General features: G+C 46.7%; 1 protein-coding gene across 15 annotated transcripts in view; it reads right to left on the bottom strand.

Moving 5' to 3' along the window:
• Positions 1 to 27,687, bottom strand: part of LOC139387851 (synaptojanin 1) — a 99,221-nt gene that overhangs the window by 31,438 nt on the left and 40,096 nt on the right. For 11 of the 15 annotated variants that reach the window (XM_071134133.1, XM_071134136.1, XM_071134140.1 and 8 more), the window contains exons 10-18: positions 21,835 to 21,916; positions 21,297 to 21,449; positions 16,080 to 16,245; positions 14,917 to 14,940; positions 11,713 to 11,904; positions 9,935 to 10,019; positions 9,582 to 9,722; positions 4,859 to 5,051; positions 4,560 to 4,718 (exon numbers count right to left, since the gene is read on the bottom strand). In XM_071134133.1, coding sequence (XP_070990234.1) covers positions 4,560 to 4,718; positions 4,859 to 5,051; positions 9,582 to 9,722; positions 9,935 to 10,019; positions 11,713 to 11,904; positions 14,917 to 14,940; positions 16,080 to 16,245; positions 21,297 to 21,449; positions 21,835 to 21,916 — 1,195 coding nt within the window. The remainder of the gene's footprint in view (positions 1 to 4,559; positions 4,719 to 4,858; positions 5,052 to 9,581; positions 9,723 to 9,934; positions 10,020 to 11,712; positions 11,905 to 14,916; positions 14,941 to 16,079; positions 16,246 to 21,296; positions 21,450 to 21,834; positions 21,917 to 27,687) is intronic. The other 4 variants (XM_071134135.1, XM_071134139.1, XM_071134137.1 and 1 more) reach the window with 2 other exon arrangements.

Here is a 27,687-nt window from a genome sequence, read left to right as displayed (position 1 = left end):
TAGGAACTCATGAACCATCTGGTCTGTCTACTAGAAACTCATGAACCATCTGGTCTGTCTACTAGAAACTCATGAACCATCTGGTCTGTTTACTAGAAACTCATGAACCATCTGGTCTGTTTACTAGAAACTCATGAACCATCTGGTCTGTCTACTAGAAACTCATGAACCATCTGGTCTGTCTACTAGAAACTCATGAACCATCTGGTCTGTCTACTAGAAACTCATGAACCATCTGGTCTGTCTACTAGAAACTCATGAACCATCTGGTCTGCCTACTAGAAACTCATGAACCATCTGGTCTGTCTACTAGAAACTCATGAACCATCTGGTCTGTCTACTAGAAACTCATGAACCGTCTGGTCTGTCTACTAGAAACTCATGAACCATCTGGTCTGTTTACTAGAAACTACTGGACACAGATATAACAATTTTGTTATACTATATATGAATAGATTTTTTTTTACAAGGTATTTGAGTATAAATGACCAAAGTTACCATAGATTACCTGTTAATTGCCAAAATGACTGAAGATTCTGGTAACTTTGGTAAATTACCTGTAGATGTACTAGACTTAGGACAAAAATATAATGGGGTTTTCAAGCTTTTTCTTCTAAAGGGGTTTTCGAGCTTCTGAATCTGGAGGGTGAATGCCACCAGTAGATGGCGATGTTTCAAATAGGCCTGGCTGGTGTATCACTATCGCTACCTATCAGCAAGCTAACAAGGGAATAAATCTGAGAGCGTGAACCAATTGGTGTGAACAATGGCTGCAGCAAAAGATGAAGCCCTGTTTGTTTTGGGGGTAAAGCCCCGTTTGGGATTGTTTTGGGGGTAAAGCCCCGTTTGGGATTGTTTTGGGGGTAAAGCCCCGTTTGGGATTGTTTTGGGGGTAAAGCCCCGTTTGGGATTGTTTTGGGGGTAAAGCCCCGTTTGGGATTGTTTTGGGGGTAAAGCCCTTGTTTGCGATTGTTTTGGGGGTAAAGCCCTTGTTTGCGATTGTTTTGGGGGTAAAGCCCTTGTTTGCGATTGTTTTGAGGGTAAAGCCCCGTTTGGGATTGTTTTGAGGGTAAAGCCCCATTTGGGATTGTTTTGAGGGTAAAGCCCCGTTTGGGATTGTTTTGAGGGTAAAGCCCCGTTTGGGATTGTTTTGAGGGTAAAGCCCCGTTTGGGATTGTTTTGAGGGTAAAGCCCCGTTTGGGATTGTTTTAAGGGTAAAGCCCCGTTTGGGATTGTTTTGAGGGTAAAACCCTTGTTTGGGATTGTTTTGAGGTAAAGCCCCGTTTGGGATTGTTTTGAGGGTAAAGCCCCGTTTGGGATTGTTTTGAGGGTAAAGCCCCGTTTGGGATTGCTTTGGAGTACACTGTTTGGAAAGAACAAAAGCAAAATGTATTGTGGTGTCAGGCAGCGTGTGGAACAGAGGTAAAAATGGAAAGTTCAAAGTTCATCTGAACAGCGTCATCAAAGAATCATAGAAACCATCAGAGGATGAAGACGAGGTGACAGAGAGCAGATAGTAGCAGTAGCAGCACGTCAACGTCAGGAGAAGAGCTAGACACGTGGCAACCACTGGTTCATTTATTCATCCGGTCTGACAAGTCCACGGGACTGTGCGGATGAGCCCGCCTTCAGAAAATGTCAACCAAAAACACTTGATCACACATTTTTGAAATCCTGGCGTAGCCAGAGTAAAACGGGTTGATTGCTTTGCACATGGATACAGCAAACCCAGAAAGTTAAGGAGATTCTTAAAGAGGCATAATAAAAAATAACTCTTGTGTAGACGGATGGAGCAGGAAAGGGAAGGGAAAAGGGTACAACCTGGTCAGTTGTACAAATGAATTCAAACTAAACGTGTCGTCTGTATTTACCCCGACCGCACTGAATCAGAGAACTGCGGAGGGCTGCCTTCATCAACATCCATGACATCAGTCCCCAGGGGGGGAACTTGTTGTTGGGGGTTAACTGCCTTGCTTGAGGGAAGATTTGTTCCACCTTGCCGTTTCTGGTATTTGAAACCAGTGACCTTTTGGCCCAACTCAAGGACCGACTGATTTATTTCTGGGCATATCATTCTGCTTCAATCACCCCTCCTCCAACAAGGCAGAGCATGTGTTGCTCAAACCTCCATGGGATTTATCTCCACACACCGGAGAGGTAATTGACGGCATGATGGAGGACATAGCAGAGGAAAAGGTCATACTTGTAATAACTGACAACGAGAGTGAACGTAGTCAAGGCAATCAAGCCATTACAGAAAAGACAAGATAACCAACATCAACCAGAGATAATACGCCTGGCCAACAACCAGAGATAATACGCGTAACCAACAACCAGAGATAATACACCTGGCCAACAACCAGAGATAATACGCCTGGCCAACAACCAGAGATAATACGCCTGGCCAACAACCAGAGGTAATACGCCTGGCCAACAACAACCAGAGATAATACGCGTGACCAACAACCAGAGATAATACGCCTGGCCAACAACCAGAGATAATACGCGTGACAAACAACCAGAGATAATACGCATGACCAACAACCAGAGATAATACGTGTGACCAACAACCAGAGATAATACCCGTGACCAACAACCAGAGATAATACGCCTGGCCAACAACCAGAGATAATATGCGTGGCCAACAACCAGAGATAATACGCGTAACCAACAACCAAAGATAATACGCGTGACCAACAACCAGAGATAATACTCGTAATCAACATCAACCAGAGATAATACGCGTAACCAACATCAACCAGAGATAATACGCGCAACCAACAACCAGAGATAATACGCCTGGCCAAAATCAACCAGAGATAACACGCCTGGCCAACAACCAGAGATAATACGCCTGGCCAACAACAACCAGAGATAATACGCGTGACCAACAACCAGAGATAATACGCTTGGCCAACAACCAGAGATAATACGCGTAACCAACAACCAGAGATAATACGCCTGGCCAACAACCAGAGATAATACGCCTGGCCAACATCAACCAGAGATAATACGCGTGACCAACATCAACCAGAGATAATACGCCTGGCCAACATCAACCAGAGATAATACGCGTGACCAACAACCAGAGATAATACGCGTGGCCAACAACCAGAGATAATACGCCTGGCCAACAACAACCAGAGATAATATGCGTGACCAACAACCAGAGATAATACGCGTGGCCAACAACAACCAGAGATAATACGCGTGGCCAACAACCAGAGATAATACGCCTGGCCAACAACAACCAGAGATAATACGCGCGACCAACAACCAGAGATAATACGCGTGACCAACAACCAGAGATAATACGCGTGACCAACAACCAGAGGTAATACGCGTGACCAACAACCAGAGATAATACGCCTGGCCAACAACCAGAGATAATACGCCTGGCCAACAACCAGAGATAATACGCCTGGCCAACAACCAGAGGTAATACGCCTGGCCAACAACCAGAGATAATACGCCTGGCCAACAACCAGAGATGATTTTGGCTTAGAACGGTGAGGCAGAAATATCTGAGTTGGACACCGACAATTATCCTTTTAAATCCAATTCACATTAATTTATAGTTGAAAAATAACAAGACCTAATTTATGACCTGACCCATCATGTATTACTGCCCCCCCTGACCTATGACCTGACCCATCATGTATTACTGCCCCCCCTGACCTATGACCTGACCCATCATGTATTACTGCCCCCCCTGACCTATGACCATCATCATGTATTACTGCCCCCCTGACCATCATCATGTATTACTGCCCCCCTTGATCTATGACCTGAACCATCATGTGTTACTGCCCCCCCTGACCTATGACCTGAACCATCATGTATTACTGCCCCCCCTGACCTATGACCTGAACCATCATGTATTACTGCCCCCCCTGACCTATGACCTGACCCATCATGTATTACTGCCCCCCTGACCATCATCATGTATTACTGCCCCCCTGACCATCATCATGTATTACTGCCCCCCTGACCATCATCATGTATTACTGCCCCCCTGACCATCATCATGTATTACTGCCCCCCTGACCTATGACCTGACCATCATCATGTATTACTGCCCCCCTGACCATCATCATGTATTACTCCCCCCCTGACCATCATCATGTATTACTGCCCCCCCTGACCTATGACCTGACCATCATCATGTATTACTGCCCCCCTGACCATCATCAAGTATTACTGCCCCCCCTGACCATCATCATGTATTACTGCCCCCCCTGACCATCATCATGTATTACTGCCCCCTGACCTGAACCATCATGTGTTACTGCCCCCCTGACCATCATCATGTATTACTGCCCCCTGACCTGAAACATCATGTGTTACTGCCCCCCCTGACCTATGACCTGACCCATAATGAATTACTGCCCCCCCGACCTATGACCTGACCCATAATGTGTTACTGCCCCCCTGACCTATGACCTGACTATCATCATGTATTACTGCCCCCCCTGACCTATGACCTGACCCATAATGTGTTACTGCCCCTTAGTGGCAAGAAGTGACATCCCACAAAGACCTAATAGAAATCTCCTTACCAGTCCCTGGTTCTTCTGGTCCACCAGCTGGTCCCCGGCGGTCAGGGCTTCCCAGTTCTGTTGTCTGATTAACTCCTTCACTTCCTCGTTGGGCTGACTGATGCGGTAGTTAAAGTCCCCGCACCAGAAGATGTAGTCGTGGGAGTAGAGCAGTCTACCCTGGGGGAGAGAAAAAAGGAGGATTAAACACACACACACACACAGATAAAAGTACAGTCAAGAAACACAGGAGAGAGAAGAGCAGGGAGAAATGTGAGTAAAACATATTTTATTGTGTGTGTGTGTGTGTGTGTGGTTACCATGGGGAAGGTGAGTTTGCGTGTGATCTCGTTGTAGTCGTCGTTCCTCTCCTTGACCTGTGATTGGCCGGCAGCGAAGTGGGAGCAGACGAAACAGATACTGGTCGTATGGAACAGCATGCGGATGGCCACTCCCCCTTTGTTACCTGTGGCTCCGCCCATCCCCGTCTTCACGGTATCCACGGCAACGTCCCTGTCAACCAAACAAATAATACATAAATAGGGGTGCATTCAGTTGGTTAAACGTTTCCCTAAATTTTTCCATAATGTGTAATGAACAACACTGTTCATCAGCTAACTGTTTCTTCAGCTATCTTGGAGGTGTGATATGGATGTGACCACATTAAATCCCCCAAAACAATCACTCATACCTGACGTTGGGGGCGTGGTGAGGGATTACCTGACCATGGTGAGGGAATATCTGACGTAGGGTGCGTGGTGAGGGATTACCTGACGTTGGGGGCGTGGTGAGGGATTACCTGACCATGGTGAGGGATTACCTGACGTAGGAGGCGTGGTGAGGGATTACCTGACGTAGGGGGCGTGGTGAGGGATTACCTGATGTAGGGGGCGTGGTGAGGGATTACCTGACCATGGTGAGGGATTACTTGATGTAGGGGGCGTGGCGAGGGATTACTTGACATGGTGAGGGATTACCTGACGTAGGGGGGCGTGGTGAGGGATTACCTGACGTAGGGGGGCGTGGTGAGGGATTACCTGACGTAGGGGGCGTGGTGAGGGATTACCTGACGTAGGGGGCGTGGTGAGGGATTACCTGACGTAGGGGGCGTGGTGAGGGATTACCTGACGTAGGGGGCGTGGTGAGGGATTACCTGACGTAGGGGGCGTGGTGAGGGATTACCTGACCATGGTGAGGGATTACCTGATGTAGGGGGCATGGTGAGCGATTACCTGACCATGGTGAGGGATTACCTGATGTAGGGGGCACGGTGAGGGATTACCTGACGTAGGGGGCGTGGTGAGGGATTACCTGACCATGGTGAGGGATTACCTGACGTCGGGGGCGTGGTGAGGGATTACCTGACCATGGTGAGGGATTACCTGACGTAGGGGGCGTGGTGAGGGATTACCTGACCATGGTGAGGGATTGCCTGATGAAGGGGGCGTGGTGAGGGATTACCTGACGCAGAGGGCGTGGTGAGGGATTACCTGACCATGGTGAGGGATTACCTGATGTAGGGGGCATGGTGAGCGATTACCTGACCATGGTGAGGGATTACCTGATGTAGGGGGCATAGTGAGGGATTACCTGACGTAGGGGGCGTGGTGAGGGATTACCTGACCATGGTGAGGGATTACCTGATGTAGGGGGCGTGGTGAGGGATTACCTGACGTAGGGGCGTGGTGAGGGATTACCTGACGTAGGGGGCGTGGTGAGGGATTACCTGACCATGGTGAGGGATTACCTGATGTAGGGGGCGTGGTGAGGGATTACCTGACGTAGGGGCTTGGTGAGGGATTACCTGACCATGGTGAGGGATTACCTGACGTAGGGGGGCGTGGTGAGGGATTACCAGACGTAGGGGGGCGTGGTGAGGGATTACCAGACGTAGGGGGGCGTGGTGAGGGATTACCAGGCGTAGGGGGGCGTGGTGAGGGATTACCAGGCGTAGGGGGGCGTGGTGAGGGATTACCAGACGTAGGGGGGCGTGGTGAGGGATTACCTGAAGTAGGGGGCATGGTGAGGGATTACCTGACCATGGTGAGGGATTACCTGATGTAGGGGGCGTGGTGAGGGATTACCTGACCATGGTGAGGGATTACCTGATGTAGGGGGCGTGGTGAGGGATTACCTGACCACGGTGAGGGATTACCTGATGTAGGGGGCGTGGTGAGGGATTACCTGACCATGGTGAGGGATTACCTAATGTAGGGGGCGTGGTGAGGGATTAACAGACCATGGTGAGGGATTACCTAACGTCGGGGGCGTGGTGAGGGATTACCTGACGCAGAGGGCGTGGTGAGGGATTACCTGACCATGGTGAGGGATTACCTGATGTAGGGGGCATGGTGAGGGATTACCTGACCATGGTGAGGGATTACCTGATGTAGGGGGCATGGTGAGGGATTACCTGACCATGGTTAGGGATTACCTGACCATGGTGAGGGATTACCTGACGTTGGGGGCGTGGTGAGGGATTACCTGACGTAGGGGGCGTGGTGAGGGATTACCTGACCACGGTGAGGGATTACCTGATGTAGGGGGCGTGGTGAGGGATTACCTGACCATGGTGAGGGATTACCTGACGTAGGGGGGCATGGTGAGGGATTACCAGACGTAGGGGGGCGTGGTGAGGGATTACCTGACGTAGGGGGCGTGGTGAGGGATTACCTGACGTAGGGGGCGTGGTGAGGGATTACCTGACGTAGGGGGCGTGGTGAGGGATTACCTGACCATGGTGAGGGATTACCTGATGTAGGGGGCATGATGAGCGATTACCTGACCATGGTGAGGGATTACCTGATGTAGGGGGCACGGTGAGGGATTACCTGACGTAGGGGGCGTGGTGAGGGATTTCCTTGACCATGTTGAGGGATTACCTGATGTAGGGGGCACGGTGAGGGATTACCTGACGTAGGGGGCGTGGTGAGGGATTACCTGACCATGGTGAGGGATTACCTGACGTCGGGGGCGTGGTGAGGGATTACTTGACCATGGTGAGGGATTACCTGATGTAGGGGGCATGGTGAGGGATTACCTGACCATGCTGAGGGATTACCTGACCATGGTGAGGGATTACCTGACGTTGGGGGCGTGGTGAGGGATTACCTGACGTAGGGGGCGTGGTGAGGGATTACCTGACCATGGTGAGGGATTAACTGATGTAGGGGGCGTGGTGAGGGATTACCTGACGTAGGGGGGCATGGTGAGGGATTACCAGACGTAGGGTGGCGTGGTGAGGGATTACCTGACCATGTTGAGGGATTACCTGATGTAGGGGGCATGGTGAGGGATTACCTGACCATGGTGAGGGATTACCTGACCATGGTGAGGGATTACCTGACGTTGGGGGCGTGGTGAGGGATTACCTGACGTAGGGGGCGTGGTGAGGGATTACCTGACCATGGTGAGGGATTACCTGACGTAGGGGGGCGTGGTGAGGGATTACTTGACCATGGTGAGGGATTACCTGATGTAGGGGGCATGGTGAGGGATTACCAGACGTAGGGGGGCGTGGTGAGGGATTACCTGATGTAGGGGGCGTGGTGAGGGATTACCTGACGTAGGGGGCGTGGTGAGGGATTACCTGACCACGGTGAGGGATTACCTGATGTAGGGGGCATGGTGAGGGATTAACTGACCATGGTGAGGGATTACCTGACGTAGGGGGGCATGGTGAGGGATTACCTGACCATGGTGAGGGATTACCTGATGTAGGGGGCATGATGAGCGATTACCTGACCATGGTGAGGGATTACCTGATGTAGGGGGCACGGTGAGGGATTACCTGACGTAGGGGGCGTGGTGAGGGATTTCCTTGACCATGTTGAGGGATTACCTGACGTAGGGGGCGTGGTGAGGGATTACCTGACCATGGTGAGGGATTACCTGATGTAGGGGGCATGGTGAGGGATTACTTGACCATGGTGAGGGATTACCTGATGTAGGGGGCATGGTGAGGGATTACCTGACCATGTTGAGGGATTACCTGATGTAGGGGGCATGGTGAGGGATTACCTGACCATGGTGAGGGATTACCTGACCATGGTGAGGGATTACCTGACGTTGGGGGCGTGGTGAGGGATTACCAGACGTAGGGGGGCGTGGTGAGGGATTACCTGACGTAGGGGGCGTGGTGAGGGATTACCTGACGTAGGGGGCGTGGTGAGGGATTACCTGACCACAGTGAGGGATTACCTGATGTAGGGGGCATGGTGAGGGATTAACTGACCATGGTGAGGGATTACCTGACGTAGGGGGGCATGGTGAGGGATTACCTGACGTAGGGGGCGTGGTGAGGGATTACCTGACCATGGTGAGGGATTACCTGACGAAGGGGGCGTGGGGAGGGATTACCTGATGTAGGGGGGGTGGTGAGGGATTACCTGACGTAGGGGGTGTGGTGAGGGATTACCTGACGTAGGGGGCGTGGTGAGGGATTACCTGATGTAGGGGGCGTGGTGAGGGATTACCTGACCATGGTGAGGGATTACCTGATGTAGGGGGCGTGGTGAGGGATACCTGACCATGGTGAGGGATTACCTCATGTAGGGGGCGTGGTGAGGGATACCTGACCATGGTGAGGGATTACCTGATGTAGGGGGTGTGGTGAGGGATTACCTGACGTAGGGGGCGTGGTGAGGGATTACCTGACCATGGTGAGGGATTACCTGACCATGGTGAGGGATTACCTGATGTAGGGGGCGTGGTGAGGGATTACCTGACCATGGTGAGAGATTACCTGACCTAGTAGGCGTGGTGAGGGATTACCTGACCATGGTGAGAGATTACCTGATGTAGGGGGCGTGGTGAGGGATTGATTACCTGACCATGGTGAGAGATTACCTGACGTAGTAGGCGTGGTGAGGGATTACCTGACCATGGTGAGAGATTACCTGATGTAGGGGGCGTGGTGAGGGATTACCTGATGTAGGGGGCGCGGTGAGGGATTACCTGATGTAGGGGGCGTGGTGAGGGATTACCTGATGTAGGGGGCGTGGTGAGGGATTACCTGATGTAGGGGGCGTGGTGAGGGATTACCTGATGTAGGGGGCGTGGTGAGGGCGTATGAAGACAAACAGACAGACTCCCACTAGCTGCTCTGATGCCAGCAGGACGTATTTATGATCGCGGGATATGTTCTTCTGCAGCTCTGCAGCCCACAGCTTCTGATTGGTCGTACTGACAAAGGAGAGAGGAGAGGAGAGGATTAACATACAGACAGAAAGAAAGAGAGAAAGAGAAACAGAGAGAGAAACAGAGAGAGAGGGAGAAACAGAGAGAGAGAGAGATAAACAGAGAGAGAGAGAGAGAGAGAAACAGAGAGAGAGAGAGAAACAGAGAGAGAGACAGAGAGAGACAGAGAGAGAAACAGAGAGAGAGAGAGAGTGTACCTGGCACTGACGATGTTGCCAGCATTCAACTCCACCATCTCCTCAAAGCCGATGGCAAAGATATCTGGTGGGTTGGCTCTACTGTCTGCAGAGAGAACAGACAATATTCAGTTCTATACTAATGAACAGGCTCTATCTAATATTCAGTTCTATACTAATGAACAGGCTCTATCTAATATTCAGTTCTATATACTAACGAACAGGCTCTATCTAACAGTTCTATACTAATGAACAGGCTCTATCTAACAGTTCTATATACTAATGAACAGGCTCTATCTAACAGTTCTATATACTAATGAACAGGCTCTATCTAACAGTTCTATATACTAATGAACAGGCTCTATCTAACAGTTCTATACTAATGAACAGGCTCTATCTAACAGTTCTATACTAATGAACAGGCTCTATCTAACAGTTCTATACTAATGAACAGGCTCTATCTAACAGTTCTATACTAATGAACAGGCTCTATCTAACAGTTCTATACTAATGAACAGGCTCTATCTAACTGTTCTATACTAATGAACAGGCTCTATCTAACTGTTCTATACTAATGAACAGGCTCTATCTAACTGTTCTATACTAATGAACAGGCTCTATCTAACTGTTCTATACTAATGAACAGTCTATAGGATAGACTGATGTATACATCATGCACACTAGTACTGGCCCCTAATCCAGGAATAACCAAAGACACAGCGTAAACCTGAGGTTTTTAACCTCTCCTCAGGGACCCCCAGCCGTTCCATGTATCTGACCTATTCCAGAACAGGCACCCCTTATCAACTTGTCAACTCCTCATCCTCAACCCCATGACTAAGGTGAATCAGGGTGAACAACTCCTCATCCTCAACCCCATAACTAGATGAATCAGGGTGAACAACTCCTCATCCTCAACCCCATGACTAGATGAATCAGGGTGAACAACATCCTCAACCCCATGACTAAGGTGAATCAGGGTGAACAACTCCTCATCCTCAACCCCATGACTAGATGAATCAGGGTGAACAACATCCTCAACCCCATGACTAGATTAATCAGGGTGAACAACTCCTCATCCTCAACCCCATGACTAGATGAATCAGGGTGAACAACATCCTCAACCCCATGACTAGATTAATCAGGGTGAACAACATCCTCAACCCCATGACTAGATTAATCAGGGTGAACAACTCCTCATCCTCAACCCCATGACTAAGGTGAATCAGGTGAACAACTCATCATCCTCAACCCCATGACTAAGATGAATCAGGGTGAACAACTCCTCATCCTCAACCCCATGACTAGATGAATCAGGGTGAACAACATCCTCAACCCCATGACTAGATTAATCAGGGTGAACAACTCCTCATCCTCAACCCCATGACTAGATGAATCAGGGTGAACAACATCCTCAACCCCATGACTAGATGAATCAGGGTGAACAACATCCTCAACCCCATGACTAGATTAATCAGGGTGAACAACTCCTCATCCTCAACCCCATGACTAAGGTGAATCAGGTGAACAACTCATCATCCTCAACCCCATGACTAAGATGAATCAGGGTGAACAACTCCTCATCCTCAACCCCATGACTAAGGTGAATCAGGGTGAACAACATCCTCAACCCCATGACTAAGATGAATCAGGGTGAACAACTCCTCATCCTCAACCCCATGACTAGATGAATCAGGGTGAACTAGTTGATGGACACAACACAACTGAGAAAACGCAGTCCTAAACAACCATTTTAGGTGAACAAAACCCATCTTCTCCTTCAACTGAAAGTTCCTCACCCTGGAAGTCTGGGAGCCCGGCCTTCATCGGAGCGTCCAGCAGCCAATCGTTGAGGGTCTGGTTGCGGAAGGCGATGCTGCGGAACTGTTTTCCCCCGTTGACGTTCCACGTACCCACTGACACCCTGATCTGTTTGGGACGGGTGTATTTCTGGTGGTTCTGACACATTCCCAGTAGAACTCTGGGAGAGGCTGGGGGAGAGGAGACGGCGTTAGAGAGGAAGAGGAAGGTGATGGAGGAAGAGAGAGAGCGAGAGAGAGAGACAGAGAGAGAGAGTCCATTGGAAGAGTTCAGAAGATTGAATAAATATGAAAAAGAATGTCAGGAACTGGGACAGATGGATAAATATGAAACAGAATGTCAGGAACTGGGACAGGTAAATAAATATGAGAAAAGAATGTCAGGAACTGGGACAGATGGATAAATATGAAACAGAATGTCAGGAACTGGGACAGGTGTATAAATATGAAACAGAATGTCAGGAACTGGGACAGGTAAATAAATATGAGAAAAGAATGTCAGGAACTGGGACAGATGGATAAATATGAAACAGAATGTCAGGAACTGGGACAGGTGAATAAATATGAAACAGAATGTCAGGAACTGGGACAGATGGATAAATATGAAACAGAATGTCAGGAACTGGGACAGGTGAATAAATATGAAACAGAATGTCAGGAACTGGGACAGATGGATAAATATGAAACAGAATGTCAGGAACTGGGACAGGTAAATAAATATGAGAAAAGAATGTCAGGAACTGGGACAGATGGATAAATATGAAACAGAATGTCAGGAACTGGGACAGGTGAATAAATATGAAACAGAATGTCAGGAACTGGGACAGATAAATAAATATGAAACAGAATGTCAGGAACTGGGACAGGTGAATAAATATGAAACAGAATGTCAGGAACTGGGACAGGTGTATAAATATGAAACAGAATGTCAGGAACTGGGACAGATGGATAAATATGAAACAGAATGTCAGGAACTGGGACAGGTAAATAAATATGAGAAAAGAATGTCAGGAACTGGGACAGGTGAATAAATATGAAACAGAATGTCAGGAACTGGGACAGGTGTATAAATATGAAACAGAATGTCAGGAACTGGGACAGATGGCTAAATATGAAACAGAATGTCAGGAACTGGGACAGGTAAATAAATATGAAACATAATTTCAGGAACTGGGACAGGTGAATAAATATGAGAAAAGAATGACAGGAACTGGGACAGGTAAATAAATATGAGAAAAGAATGTCAGGAACTGGGACAGGTAAATAAAGATGAAAAAAAATGTCAGGAACTGGGACAGGTAAATAAATATGAGAAAAGAATGTCAGGAACTGGGACAGGTAAATAAATATGAGAAAAGAATGTCAGGAACTGGGACAGATGAATAAATATGAAACAGAATGTCAGGAACTGGGACAGATGGATAAATATGAAACAGAATTTCAGGAACTGGGACAGGTAAATAAATATGAGAAAATAATGTCAGGAACTGGGACAGATGAATAAATATGAAACAGAATGTCAGGAACTGGGACAGATGGATAAATATGAAACAGAATTTCAGGAACTGGGACAGGTAAATAAATATGAGAAAAGAATGTCAGGAACTGGGACAGATGAATAAATATGAAACAGAATGTCAGGAACTGGGACAGGTGGATAAATATGAGAAAAGAATGTCAGGAACTGGGACAGATGGATAAATATGAAACAGAATTTCAGGAACTGGGACAGGTAAATAAATATGAGAAAAGAATGTCAGGAACTGGGACAGATGAATAAATATGAAACAGAATTTCAGGAACTGGGACAGGTAAATAAATATGAGAAAAGAATGTCAGGAACTGGGACAGATGAATAAATATGAAACAGAATGTTAGGAACTGGGACAGATGGATAAATATGAAACAGAATTTCAGGAACTGGGACAGGTAAATAAATATGAGAAAAGAATGTCAGGAACTGGGACAGGTGAATAAATATGAAACAGAATGTCAGGAACTGGGACAGGTAAATAAATATGAGAAAAGAATGTCAGGAACTGGGACAGGTGAATAAATATGAGAAAAGAATGTCAGGAACTGGGACAGGAGAATAAATATGAGAAAAGAATGTCAGGAACTGGGACAGGTAAATAAATATGAGAAAAGAATGTCAGGAACTGGGACAGGTAAATAAAGATGAAAAAAAATGTCAGGAACTGGGACAGGTAAATAAATATGAGAAAAGAATGTCAGGAACTGGGACAGGTAAATAAATATGAGAAAAGAATGTCAGGAACTGGGACAGGTGGATAAATATGAGAAAATAATGTCAGGAACTGGGACAGGTGAATAAATATGAGAAAAGAATGTCAGGAACTGGGACAGGTAAATAAATATGAGAAAAGAATGTCAGGAACTGGGACAGGTGGATAAATATGAGAAAAGAATGTCAGGAACTGGGACAGGTGAATAAATATGAGAAAAGAATGTCAGGAACTGGGACAGGTAAATAAATATGAGAAAAGAATGTCAGGAACTGGGACAGATGAATAAATAAGTCTTGGTTACTCTTTATTCCACAGTCCATTATATCCCAGGCTTTTACTGAGAAATTAAATGTCGAAATCACGGTAGCAAAATGATTTGAAGTTCGTACCAGGCAGACAGTACGACTTACCCAGGGTGAGTAACACATGGGACTGTAAAAAAAAACATGACCAAGGATTTTTCCACAAATACATTCATGGCTTGGTGAACAGGGTTGGGGTTTCAATTCCATTTCAATTCAGAAAGTAAACCAAATTCCAATTTTTTTTCCCCTCATTGAAAGGCTATGAAGACAATTTGAATGAGAATTTCAGTGGACACTTCCTGAAATTGAGTCCATAAATAAAGACGTGAAGTATTCTGGGGGTTCAACACAAGCACAGGGGATCACTAGGAACGCAACACTACTGTGAAGAAATACACAAAAGAATTACAACTATAAACACAGGATGTTCATCAGACCAGACATCCAATTATGCACACACACACACACACACACACACACACACACACACACACACACACACACACACACACACACACACACACACACACACACACACACACACACACACACACACACACACACACACACACACACACACACACACACACACACACACACACACACACACACGGCTCGTTCTACTGTACCTGATTGTAAGATAGGCTCAGTGACTAGCGTGAGCGTAGGCAAAAGAGAGAGAGAGGGAGAGAGGGAGAGAGGGAGAGAGAGGGAGGGAGAGGGAGGGAGAGGGAGGGAGAGAGGGAGAGGGAGATGGATGTAGAGGGTTAAGTAACGGTTAAACAGATAACAGCATTAGAGTCACTGTGTGTGTTATCAGACCAGACGACCAGTCTTCACAGCAGCAGCAGAGTGACACAGGTTTAATCTGTCCCTCGACAGAGAGGGCCGTCTCAGGAAGATTACACCGCTAGCTAGGGGTTGCATTCAAAATGGCACCCTATTCCTTACATAGTGCACTACCAACCTATAGGCTCTGGTTGAAAGTAGTGCACTATGGAGGAAATAGGGTGCCATTTTGGATGCAGACTAGGAGTTACATAAGCTAGATAGAGGAAACCCCTTTCATCCCCATTATGTGGGTCTCATTGGGATGTTCCTGTATTACCGTAAAGACTGGAAGTGATGAGCAGTGTGTGGTATTACTGTAAAGACTGGATGTGATGAGCAGTGTGTGGTATTATCGTAAAGACTGGAGGTGGTGAGCAGTGCGTGGTATTACCGTAAAGACTGGAGGTGATGAGCAGTGTGTGGTATTACCGTAAAGACTGGACGTAGTGAGCAGTGTGTGGTATTACTGTAAAGACTGGAGGTGGTGAGCAGTGTGTGGTATTACCGTAAAGACTGGAGGTGGTGAGCAGTGTGCGGTATTACCGTAAAGACTGGAGGTGGTGAGCAATGTGCGGTATTACCTTAAAGACAGGAGGTGGTGAGCAGTGTGCGGTATTACCGTAAAGACTGGAGGTGGTGAGCAGTGTGTGGTATTACCGTAAAGACTGGAGGTGGTGAGCAGTGTGTGGTATTACCGTAAAGACTGGAGGTGGTGAGCAGTGTGTGGTATTACCGTAAAGACTGGAGGTGGTGAGCAGTGTGTGGTATTACCGTAAAGACTGGAGGTGGTGAGCAGTGTGTGGTATTACCGTAAAGACTGGAGGTGGTGAGCAGTGTGTGGTATTACCGTAAAGACTGGAGGTGATGAGCAGTGTGTGGTATTACCGTAAAGACTGGAGGTGATGAGCAGTGTGTGGTATTACCGTAAAGACTGGAGGTGATGAGCAGTGTGTGGTATTACCGTAAAGACTGGACGTGGTGAGCAGGGCCCGGGCCTTGTCTGCCAGGTCACTGTTCAGTGTTGAGCCCAGACGGAGGATGTCAATGGCCTCCTGCTTTGAACTGTCAAAGAAGTTATTCTGGATGGTTCTGGTCACAGAGCGAGCGCCGTCCTTCAACTTACCCCCCTGGACAGACAGAGAGACAGAGAGAGACAGAGAGAGAGAGAGAGACAGAGAGAGAGAGAGAGAGACAGAGAGAGAGACAGAGAGAGAGAGAGACAGAGAGAGAGAGAGACAAAGAAGAGAGAGAGAAAGAGACAGCGAGACGAGAGAGAGAGAGAGACAGAAAGAGAGACAGAGAGAAAGAGAGAGAGAAAGAGAGAGAGAGAGAGAGAGAGAGAGAGGAGAAGCGAGATGAGTACGTCACTTTACAGACACTACACAACTTCACCCACCATCTTGGATCATCACCAGGAAAAAGGAGAATAATACTATTTTCACGTCATCTGCACAACACGGAACATATAGAATGAAGGGCAAAGAAAATATCCCAGATTGGTTTATGTCGGTAAATCAAGAGAGATCACAAGTCCGCGGGAATGACAGGACCTTAATGCCACAAATACACACATAGATTCATTCATTCATTTTCTTTATCCAAAGGACTCCTCCCAGTAATCATGATCACATGGTCTTTTACATGGTGATGATTGGTCATTTACCACCATATAATAATGTGACAACCACTGGTAATTCACTTAAAGCAGGGCTGCCCAATCCTCTTCCTGGAGATCTACTGTCCTGTAGGTTTACAGTCCAACCCTCTTCCTGGAGATCTACTGTCCTGTAGGTTTACAGCCCAACCCTCTTCCTGGAGATCTACTGTCCTGTAGGTTTACAGCCCAACCCTCTTCCTGGAGATCTACTGTCCTGTAGGTTTACAGTCCAACCCTCTTCCTGTAGATCTAATGTCCTGTAGGTTTACAGCCCAACCCTCTTCCTGGAGATCTACTGTCCTGTAGGTTTACAGTCCAACCCTCTTCCTGGACATCTACTGTCCTGTAGGTTTACAGTCCAACCCTCTTCCTGGAGATCTACTGTCCTGTAGGTTTTACAGCCCAACCCTCTTCCTGGAGATCTACTGTCCTGTAGGTTTACAGTCCAACCCTCTTCCTGGAGATCTACTGTCCTGTAGGTTCAGTCCAACCCTCTTCCTGGAGATCTACTGTCCTGTAGGTTTACAGCCCAACCCTCTTCCTGGAGATCTACTGTCCTGTAGGTTTACAGTCCAACCCTCTTCCTGGAGATCTACTGTCCTGTAGGTTTACAGCCCAACCCTCTTCCTGGACATCTACTGTCCTGTAGGTTTTACAGCCCAACCCTCTTCCTGGAGATCTACTGTCCTGTAGGTTTTACAGCCCAACCCTCTTCCTGGAGATCTACTGTCCTGTAGGTTTTACAGCCCAACCCTCTTCCTGGAGATCTACTGTCCTGTAGGTTTACAGCCCAACCCTCTTCCTGGACATCTACTGTCCTGTAGGTTTACAGCCCAACCCTCTTCCTGGAGATCTACTGTCCTGTAGGTTTTACAGCCCAACCCTCTTCCTGGAGATCTACTGTCCTGTAGGTTTACAGCCCAACCCTCTTCCTGGAGATCTACTGTCCTGTAGGTTTACAGCCCAACCCTCTTCCTGGAGATCTACTGTCCTGTAGGTTTACAGCCCAACACTCAGGAAGAGGGTTGGGCAGCCCATACTTAAAGGGACAGTGTGAGATTTAGGAAATTAAGCCATCTTTCCTTCTCTATAACCCAGAATCAGATGATCTCGTGGAGACCATCCTTTGTATGTTTCTGCGTGCAGTATGAAGATAGAGGTAGTTTCGCGAGCCAATGCTACCTAGCGTTAGCGAAATGACTAGAAGTCTATGGGTACGCTAGCTTCCCACCGGAGAGAAGCAAATTAGGAAAAAAAAGTTATTTTAATTTTCTGCATTTTCAAATTGGTTTTCAGTGATATTACATGGTGTTATATTACATTATATTACATGGTGTTATATTCCATTATATTACATTATATTCCATTATATTCCATTATATTACATGGTGTTATATTCCATTATATTACATGGTGTTATATTCCATTATATTACATTATATTCCATTATATTACATGGTGTTATATTCCATTATATTACATGGTGTTATATTCCATTATATTACATTATATTCCATTATATTACATGGTGTTATATTCCATTATATTACATTATATTCCATTATATTACATGGTGTTATATTCCATTATATTACATTATATTCCATTATATTACATTATATTACATGGTGTTATATTATATTATATTACATTATATTACATGGTGTTATATTCCATTATATTACATTATATTACATGGTGTTATATTCCATTATATTACATGGTGTTATATTCCATTATATTCCATTATATTCCATTATATTACATGGTGTTATATTACATTATATTACATGGTGTTATATTACATTATATTCCATTATATTACATGGTGTTATATTCCATTATATTCCATTATATTACATGGTGTTATATTCCATTATATTACATTATATTACATGGTGTTATATTCCATTATATTACATGGAGTTATATTCCATTATATTACATGGTGTTATATTCCATTATATTACATGGTGTTATATTCCATTATATTACATTATATTACATGGTGTTATATTCCATTATATTACATTATATTACATGGTGTTATATTCCATTATATTACATGGAGTTATATTCCATTATATTACATGGTGTTATATTCCATTATATTACATTATATTACATGGTGTTATATTCCATTATATTACATGGAGTTATATTCCATTATATTACATTATATTACATGGTGTTATATTCCATTATATTACATGGAGTTATATTCCATTATATTACATTATATTACATGGTGTTATATTCCATTATATTACATGGAGTTATATTCCATTATATTACATTATATTACATGGTGTTATATTCCATTATATTACATTATATTACATGGTGTTATATTACATTATATTACATTATATTACATGGTGTTATATTACATTATATACCCAGTACCTTGCCCTGAACTTAGTCACTGTTACTAGCCAGCCTCCACCCAGTACCTTGCCCTGAACTTAGTCACTGTTACTAGCCAGCCTCCACCCAGTACCCTGCCCTGAACTTAGTCACTGTTACTAGCCGGCTAGAAACATAAGCATTTATCTAGATATTACTGCACTGTTGGAGCTAGAAACACAAGCATTTATCTAGATATTACTGCACTGTTGGAGCTAGAAACACAATCATTATATATTACTGTACTGTTGGAGCTAGGAACACAAGCATTTAGTCAGATATTACTGCACTGTTGGAGCTAGGAACACAAGCATTTAGTCAGATATTACTGCACTGTTGGAGCTAGAAACACAAGCATTTATCTAGATATTACTGCACTGTTGGAGCTAGAAACACAAGCATTTATCTAGATATTGCTGTACTGTTGGAGCTAGAAACACAAACATTTGTGGAACCAGTAACATTTGATTTGATAGAAGACACACAGACAAACCCCTCTTAATGAGGAAACCACCACCACATCCAGACAGGAACAGGGTAATACAAGTGAAAGGCAGGACAGTGACAGGATCGTCAACTTACCCAACAGGTGGAGAGGTCCAGAGGACAGCAAAAAGGGGAAGATATAGCACACACACATACAGGAGTTAACAGAGCACACACATCTAGTCTACATGGTGTTAGTGTTCTTTTACCTTAAGACTTTCTGTCCAGGGCTGTAGTCCCAGAATAGATAGATCGATAGATCTGTCTGTCTGTCTGTCTGTCTGTGTCCTGTTGTCTGTCTGTGTCTGTCTGTGGTTCTGTCTGTGTCTGTCTGTGGTTCTGTGTGTGTGTCTGTCCGTCTGTCCGTCTGCGTGTCCGTCTGCCTGTCCGTCTGCGTGTCCGTCTGCGTGTCCGTCTGCGTGTGTGCCTGTGGTTCTGTGTGTCTGTGGTTCTGTGTGTCTGTGGTTCTGTCTGTCTGTCTGTCTGTCTGTCTGTCTGTCTGTGTCTGTATGTGTCTGTCTGTGTCTGTGTGCCTGTGGTTCTGTGTGCCTGTGGTTCTGTGTGTCTGTGGTTCTGTGTGTCTGTGGTTCTATGTGTCTGTGGTTCTGTGTGTCTGTGGTTCTGTGTGTCTGTCTGTCTGTGTGTCTGTGTCTGTGTGTGTGTATATTCTTCTACCTTAGCCTTTCCATCCAGGGCTCCAGTCCCAGCGTAGATCTTGCCTGTCTGTCTGTCTGTCCGTCTGTGTGTCCGTCTGCCTGTCCGTCTGCGTGTCCGTCTGCCTGTCCGTCTGCCTGTCCGTCTGCCTGTCCGTCTGCCTGTCCGTCTGCGTGTCCGTCTGCGTGTCCGTCTGCGTGTCCGTCTGCGTGTGTGCCTGTGGTTCTGTGGGTCTGTCTGTCTGTCTGTCTGTCTGTCTGTCTGTCTGTCTGTGTCTGTCTGTGTCTGTCTGTGTCTGTCTGTGTTTGTCTGTGTCTGTCTGTGTCTGTGTGCCTGTGGTTCTGTGTGCCTGTGGTTCTGTGTGCCTGTGGTTCTGTGTGTCTGTGGTTCTGTGTGTCTGTCTGCCTGTCCGTCTGCGTGTCCGTCTGCCTGTCCGTCTGCCTGTCCGTCTGCGTGTCCGTCTGCCTGTCCGTCTGTGTGTGTGCCTGTGGTTCTGTGTGTCTGTCTGTGTGTCTGTCTGTCTGTCTGTCTGTCTGTCTGTCTGTCTGTCTGTGTCTGTGTGCCTGTGGTTCTGTGTGCCTGTGGTTCTGTGTGCCTGTGGTTCTGTGTGTCTGTGGTTCTGTGTGTCTGTCTGTCTGTGTGTGTATATTCTTCTACCTTAGCCTTTCCATCCAGGGCTCCAGTCCCAGCGTAGATCTTGCCTGTCTGTCTGTCTGTCTGTCTGTGTGTCTGTCTGTCTGTGTGTCTGTCTGTGTGTCTGTCTGTGTGTCTGTCTGTCTGTGTGTGTGTATATTCTTCTACCTTAGCCTTTCCATCCAGGGCTCCAGTCCCAGCGTAGATCTTGCCTGTCTGTCTGTCTGTCTGTCTGTCTGTCTGTCTGTGTGTCTGTCTGTGTGTCTGTCTGTGTGTCTGTCTGTGTGTCTGTCTGTGTGTCTGTCTGTGTGTCTGTCTGTGTGTCTGTGTATATTCTTCTACCTTAGCCTTTCCATCCAGGGCTCCAGTCCCAGCGTAGATCTTGCTGACAGAGTCTCCGTTAACCGTCCACATGGACCTGAACACTTCCTGAAACCTGGCTACCAGCTGGGGCTTCTCTGTCAGACCCATGTCCTCTAGCTGTTTAGGTAACATCTAGGGGAGGAGAGGAGAGGGAGAAGGAGAGGAAGGGAGGAGGAGAGGAGAGAGGGAGGAGAGGAAGGGAAGGGAGGAGGAGGAGAGGAAGGGAGGAGGAGGAGAGGAGAGGGAGGAAGGGAAGAGGAGGAGAGGAAAGAGGGGTGAGAGAGGGAGGAGAGGGAGAAGGAGGAGGAGGAGAGAGGGAGGAGGAGAGGGAGGGGAAGGGAGGAGGAGGAGAGAGGGATGAGAGGAGGGATGGAGAGAGGGTAGAGAGTCAGGGTAGGAGATTCCTCGAATATGAGTCATGCTTTGCCAGCTACACATTCATGTCACAGAGGAGCTTCTTAAAATAGAGATCCATTAACTTAAAGTCCATGTGTGAGACTGAATGTGTGTGTCTCACCTCCAAAGCGAAGTAGGCCTGGACACTGTTGGTTCTGTCTAGACAGTCTAGACAGTTGGTCCTGAGGGTACCACTCTGAGACCTGGGAGAGGAGGAGGAGAAGGAGAGGAGGAGGAGAGGGGAGGAGAAGAAGGAGGAGGAGGAGGAGAGGAGAAGGGGGAGAAGGGGGAGGAGGAGAGGAGGAAGAGGGGAGAAGGAGTGGGGGAGGGGGGAGGAGGAGGAGGAGAGGGGGAGAAGAGAGTTGAGGATTTATTAGGATCCATTAGCTGCTGCAAAGGCAACTCTTCCTCATTAGCTGCTGCCAAGGCAACCCTTCCCCATTAGCTGCTGCCAAGGCAACCCTTCCTCATTAGCTGCTGCCAAGGAAACCCTTCCCCATTAGCTGCTGCCAAGGCAACTCTTCCTCATTAGCTGCTGCCAAGGCAACCCTTCCCCATTAGCTGCTGCCAAGGCAACCCTTCCTCATTAGCTGCTGCCAAGGCAACCCTTCCCCATTAGCTGCTGCCAAGGCAACCCTTCCCCATTAGCTGCTGCCAAGGCAACCCTTCCCCATTAGCTGCTGCCAAGGCAACCCTTCCCCATTAGCTGCTGCCAAGGCAACCCTTCCCCATTAGCTGCTGCCAAGGCAACCCTTCCCCATTAGCTGCTGCCAAGGCAACCCTTCCCCATTAGCTGCTGCCAAGGCAACCCTTCCCCATTAGCTGCTGCCAAGGCAACCCTTCCTCATTAGCTGCTGCCAAGGCAACCCTTCCCCATTAGCTGCTGCCAAGGCAACCCTTCCCCATTAGCTGCTGCCAAGGCAACCCTTCCCCATTAGCTGCTGCCAAGGCAACCCTTCCCCATTAGCTGCTGCCAAGGCAACCCTTCCCCATTAGCTGCTGCCAAGGCAACCCTTCCCCATTAGCTGCTGCCAAGGCAACCCTTCCCCATTAGCTGCTGCCAAGGCAACCCTTCCCCATTAGCTGCTGCCAAGGCAACCCTTCCCCATTAGCTGCTGCCAAGGAAACCCTTCCCCATTAGCTGCTGCCAAGGCAACTCTTCTTAAGGTCCAAACAGGGTTTACATTATCAATAACCCATAACATTATGCAAGACATTATTACAATATAAAATCCACAATACCACAGAATTACAATATGTGTGTGTGTGTGTGTGTACTGCATGTTAGAATGTGTGGCTCTCCACAGTCCCTGTGAGGTGTTGTGTAATACATATTTCTTTTTTAAAATCTTCTCGCTTTAGTGACCTGATGCTTTAGTGACCTGATGCTTTAGTGACCTGACGCTTTAGTGACCTGACGCTTTAGTGACCTGACGCTTTAGTGACCTGACGCTTTAGTGACCTGACGCTTTAGTGACCTGACGCTTTAGTGACCTGACGCTTTAGTGACCTGACGCTTTAGTGACCTGATGTGGAAGTCTGGACATGGAGACCGTGACCTCTGCTGGCATGTCTTGTGGGGTATCTATGGGTGTCTGATCTGGGTGCTAGTCGTATGAACAGACAGCTCGGTGCTTTCAACATGTCAATACCGTTCACAAAGACAAGTAGTGACGAAGTCAATCTCTCCTCTACTTTGAGCCAGGAGAGATGGACATGCATGCCATTGATGCATGCCATTGATGCTAGTTCTCCGTGTAGCCTAGTGGTTAGAGTGTAGAGGCGGCAGGTAGCCTAGTGGTTAGAGTGTAGAGGAGAGATGAACATGCATGCCATTGATGCTAGTTCTCTGTGTAGCCTAGTGGTTAGAGCATAGAGGAGAGATGAACATGCATGCCATTGATGCTAGTTCTCCGTGTAGTCTAGTGGTTAGAGTGTAGAGGCGGCAGGTAGCCTAGTGGTTAGAACATAGAGGAGAGATGAACATGCATGCCATTGATGTTAGTTCTCGGTGTATATTTAAAGGCTAGCCAAGCTGCTCTGTTCTGGGCATACTGTAATTTGCATATGTCTCTCTTTGTGATACTTGACAGTAGTCCAGCTGCGACAGATCTAGGGCCTGTAGGACCTGCCTTGTTGATAGTGTTGTTAAGAAGGTAGAAACTAGGGCCTGTAGGACCTGCCTTGTTGATAGTGTTGTTAAGAATGTAGAAACTAGGGCCTGTAGGACCTGCCTTGTTGATAGTGTTGTTAAGAAGGTAGAAACTAGGGCCTGTAGGACCTGCCTTGTTGATAGTGTTGTTAAGAAGGTAGAAACTAGGGCCTGTAGGACCTGCCTTGTTGATAGTGTTGTTAAGAATGTAGAAACTAGGGCCTGTAGGACCTGCCTTGTTGATAGTGTTGTTAAGAAGGTAGAAACTAGGGCCTGTAGGACCTGCCTTGTTGATAGTGTTGTTAAGAAGGTAGAAACTAGGGCCTGTAGGACCTGCCTTGTTGATAGTGTTGTTAAGAATGTAGAAACTAGGGCCTGTAGGACCTGCCTTGTTGATAGTGTTGTTAAGAAGGTAGAAACTAGGGCCTGTAGGACCTGCCTTGTTGATAGTGTTGTTAAGAATGTATAAACTAGGGCCTGTAGGAACTGCCTTGTTGATAGTGTTGTTAAGAATGTAAAAACTAGGGCCTGTAGGACCTGCCTTGTTGATAGTAGTGTTGAGAAGGTAGACACTAGGGCCTGTAGGACCTGCCTTGTTGATAGTGCTGTTAAGAATGTAGAAACTAGGGCCTGTAGGACCTGCCTTGTGGATAGTGCTGTTAAGAAGGTAGAAACTAGGGCCTGTAGGACCTGCCTTGTGGATAGTGCTGTTAAGAAGGTAGAAACTAGGGCCTGTAGGACCTGCCTTGTTGATAGTGTTGTTAAGAAGGTAGAAACTAGGGCCTGTAGGACCTGCCTTGTTGATAGTGTTGTTAAGAAGGTAGAAACTAGGGCCTGTAGGAACTGCCTTGTTGATAGTGTTGTTAAGAATGTAGAAACTAGGGCCTGTAGGACCTGCCTTGTTGATAGTGTTGTTAAGAATGTATAAACTAGGGCCTGTAGGAACTGCCTTGTTGATAGTGTTGTTAAGAATGTAAAAACTAGGGCCTGTAGGACCTGCCTTGTTGATAGTAGTGTTGAGAAGGTAGACACTAGGGCCTGTAGGACCTGCCTTGTTGATAGTGCTGTTAAGAATGTAGAAACTAGGGCCTGTAGGACCTGCCTTGTGGATAGTGCTGTTAAGAAGGTAGAAACTAGGGCCTGTAGGACCTGCCTTGTGGATAGTGCTGTTAAGAAGGTAGAAACTAGGGCCTGTAGGACCTGCCTTGTTGATAGTGTTGTTAAGAAGGTAGAAACTAGGGCCTGTAGGACCTGCCTTGTTGATAGTGTTGTTAAGAAGGTAGAAACTAGGGCCTGTAGGACCTGCCTTGTGGATAGTGTTGTTAAGAAGGTAGAAACTAGGGCCTGTAGGACCTGCCTTGTTGATAGTGTTGTGAAGAAGGTAGAAACTAGGGCCTGTAGAACCTGCCTTGTTGATAGTGTTGTTAAGAAGGTAGAAACTAGAGCCTGTAGGACCTGCCTTGTTGATAGTGTTGTTAAGAAGGTAGAAACTAGGGCCTGTAGGACCTGACTTGTTGATAGTGTTGTTAAGAAGGTAGAAACTAGGGCCTGTAGGACCTGCCTTGTTGATAGTGTTGTTAAGAAGGTAGACACTAGAGCCTGTAGGACCTGCCTTGTTGATAGTGTTGTTAAGAAGGTTAAGAAGGTAGAAACTAGGGCCTGTAGGAACTGCCTTGTTGATAGTGTTGTTAAGAAGGTAGAAACTAGAGCCTGTAGGACCTGCCTTGTGGATAGTGTTGTTAAGAAGGTAGAAACTAGGGCCTGTAGGACCTGCCTTGTTGATAGTGTTGTTAAGAAGGTAGAAACTAGGGCCTGTAGGACCTGCCTTGTTGATAGTGTTGTTAAGAATGTAGAAACTAGGGCCTGTAGGACCTGCCTTGTTGATAGTGTTGTTAAGAAGGTAGAAACTAGAGCCTGTAGGACCTGCCTTGTGGATAGTGTTGTTAAGAAGGTAGAAACTAGGGCCTGTAGGACCTGCCTTGTTGATAGTGTTGTTAAGAAGGTAGAAACTAGGGCCTGTAGGACCTGCCTTGTTGATAGTGTTGTTAAGAAGGTAGAAACTAGGGCCTGTAGGACCTGCCTTGTTGATAGTGTTGTTAAGAAGGTTAAGAAGGTAGAAACTAGGGCCTGCCTTGTTGATAGTGTTGTTAAGAAGGTAGAAACTAGAGCCTGTAGGACCTGCCTTGTTGATAGTGTTGTTAAGAAGGTAGAAACTAGGGCCTGTAGGACCTGCCTTGTTGACAGTGTTGTTAAGAAGGTAGAAACTAGGGCCTAGTGCTGTTAAGAAGGTAGAAACTAGGGCCTGTAGGACCTGTCTTGTTGATAGTGTTGTTAAGAAGGTAGAAACTAGGGCCTAGTGCTGTTAAGAAGGTAGAAACTAGGGCCTGTAGGAACTGCCTTGTTGATAGTGTTGTTAAGAATGTAGAAACTAGGGCCTAGTGCTGTTAAGAAGGTAGAAACTAGGGCCTGTAGGAACTGCCTTGTTGATAGTGTTGTTAAGAATGTAGAAACTAGGGCCTGTAGGACCTGCCTTGTTGATAGTAGTGTTGAGAAGGTAGAAACTAGGGCCTGTAGGACCTGCCTTGTTGATAGTGTTGTTAAGAAGGTAGAAACTAGGGCCTGTAGGACCTGCCTTGTTGATAGTGTTGTTAAGAAGGTAGAAACTAGGGCCTGTAGGACCTGCCTTGTTGATAGTGCTGTTAAGAAGGTATAAACTAGGGTCTGTAGGACCTGCCTTGTTCATAGTGTTGTTAAGAAGGTAGAAACTAGGGCCTGTAGGACCTGCCTTGTTGATAGTGTTGTTAAGAAGGTAGAAACTAGGGCCTGTAGGACCTGCCTTGTTGATAGTGCTGTTAAGAAGGTAGAAACGAGGGCCTGTAGGACCTGCCTTGTTGATAGTGTTGTTAAGAAGGTAGAAACTAGGGCCTGTAGGACCTGCCTTGTTGATAGTGTTGTGAAGAAGGTAGAAACTAGGGCCTGTAGAACCTGCCTTGTTGATAGAGTTGTTAAGAAGGTAGAGCAGTGATTTATTATGGACAGACTTCTCTCCATCTTAGCTACTGTTGTATCAATATGTTTTGACCATGACAGTTTACGATCCAGGGTTAATGCAGCAATTTAGCCTCCTCAACTTGCTCAACTGCCACATTATTCATTACATGATTTAGTTGATGTTTAGTGAATGATTTGTCCCAAATACAATGCTTTTAGTTCTGGAAATATTTAGTACCATCTTATTAAATCGCCACCCGTTGTAAAACAAACTGCAGCTTTTAAGAGTTACAGTGCTTTTCATTTGCTGTGGTAGCTGATGTGTTTAATGTTGAGTCATCAGCAAACATGGAGACAGGCTTTGTTTAATGCTAGTGTGGCAGGTCATTAGTCAAAATAAGAAAATAAAAAAAGTGAGGGCTGAGTAAACTACCTGGAGTTATGCCAAACTCTACCCGGAGTTATGCCAAACCTCTACCCGGAGTTATGCCAAACTCTACCCGGAGTTATGCCAAACCTCTACCCGGAGTTATGCCAAACTCTACCCGGAGTTATGCCAAACCTCTACCCGGAGTTATGCCAAACTCTACCCGGAGTTATGCCAAACTCTACCCGGAGTTATGCCAAACTCTACCCGGAGTTATGCCAAACTCTACCCGGAGTTATGCCAACCTCTACCCGGAGGTATGTCAACCTCTACCCGGAGGTATGTCAACCTCTACCCGGAGGTATGCCAACCTCTACCCGGAGTTATGCCAAAATCTACCCGGAGTTATGCCAAACTCTACCCGGAGTTATGCCAAACTCTACCCGGAGTTATGCCAAACTCTA

The sequence above is a fragment of the Oncorhynchus clarkii genome, chromosome 29 (genome assembly GCF_045791955.1).
Source record: "Oncorhynchus clarkii lewisi isolate Uvic-CL-2024 chromosome 29, UVic_Ocla_1.0, whole genome shotgun sequence".
Taxonomy (NCBI): Eukaryota; Metazoa; Chordata; class Actinopteri; order Salmoniformes; family Salmonidae; genus Oncorhynchus; species Oncorhynchus clarkii.
This window is presented reverse-complemented; position numbering and strand designations above follow the sequence as displayed.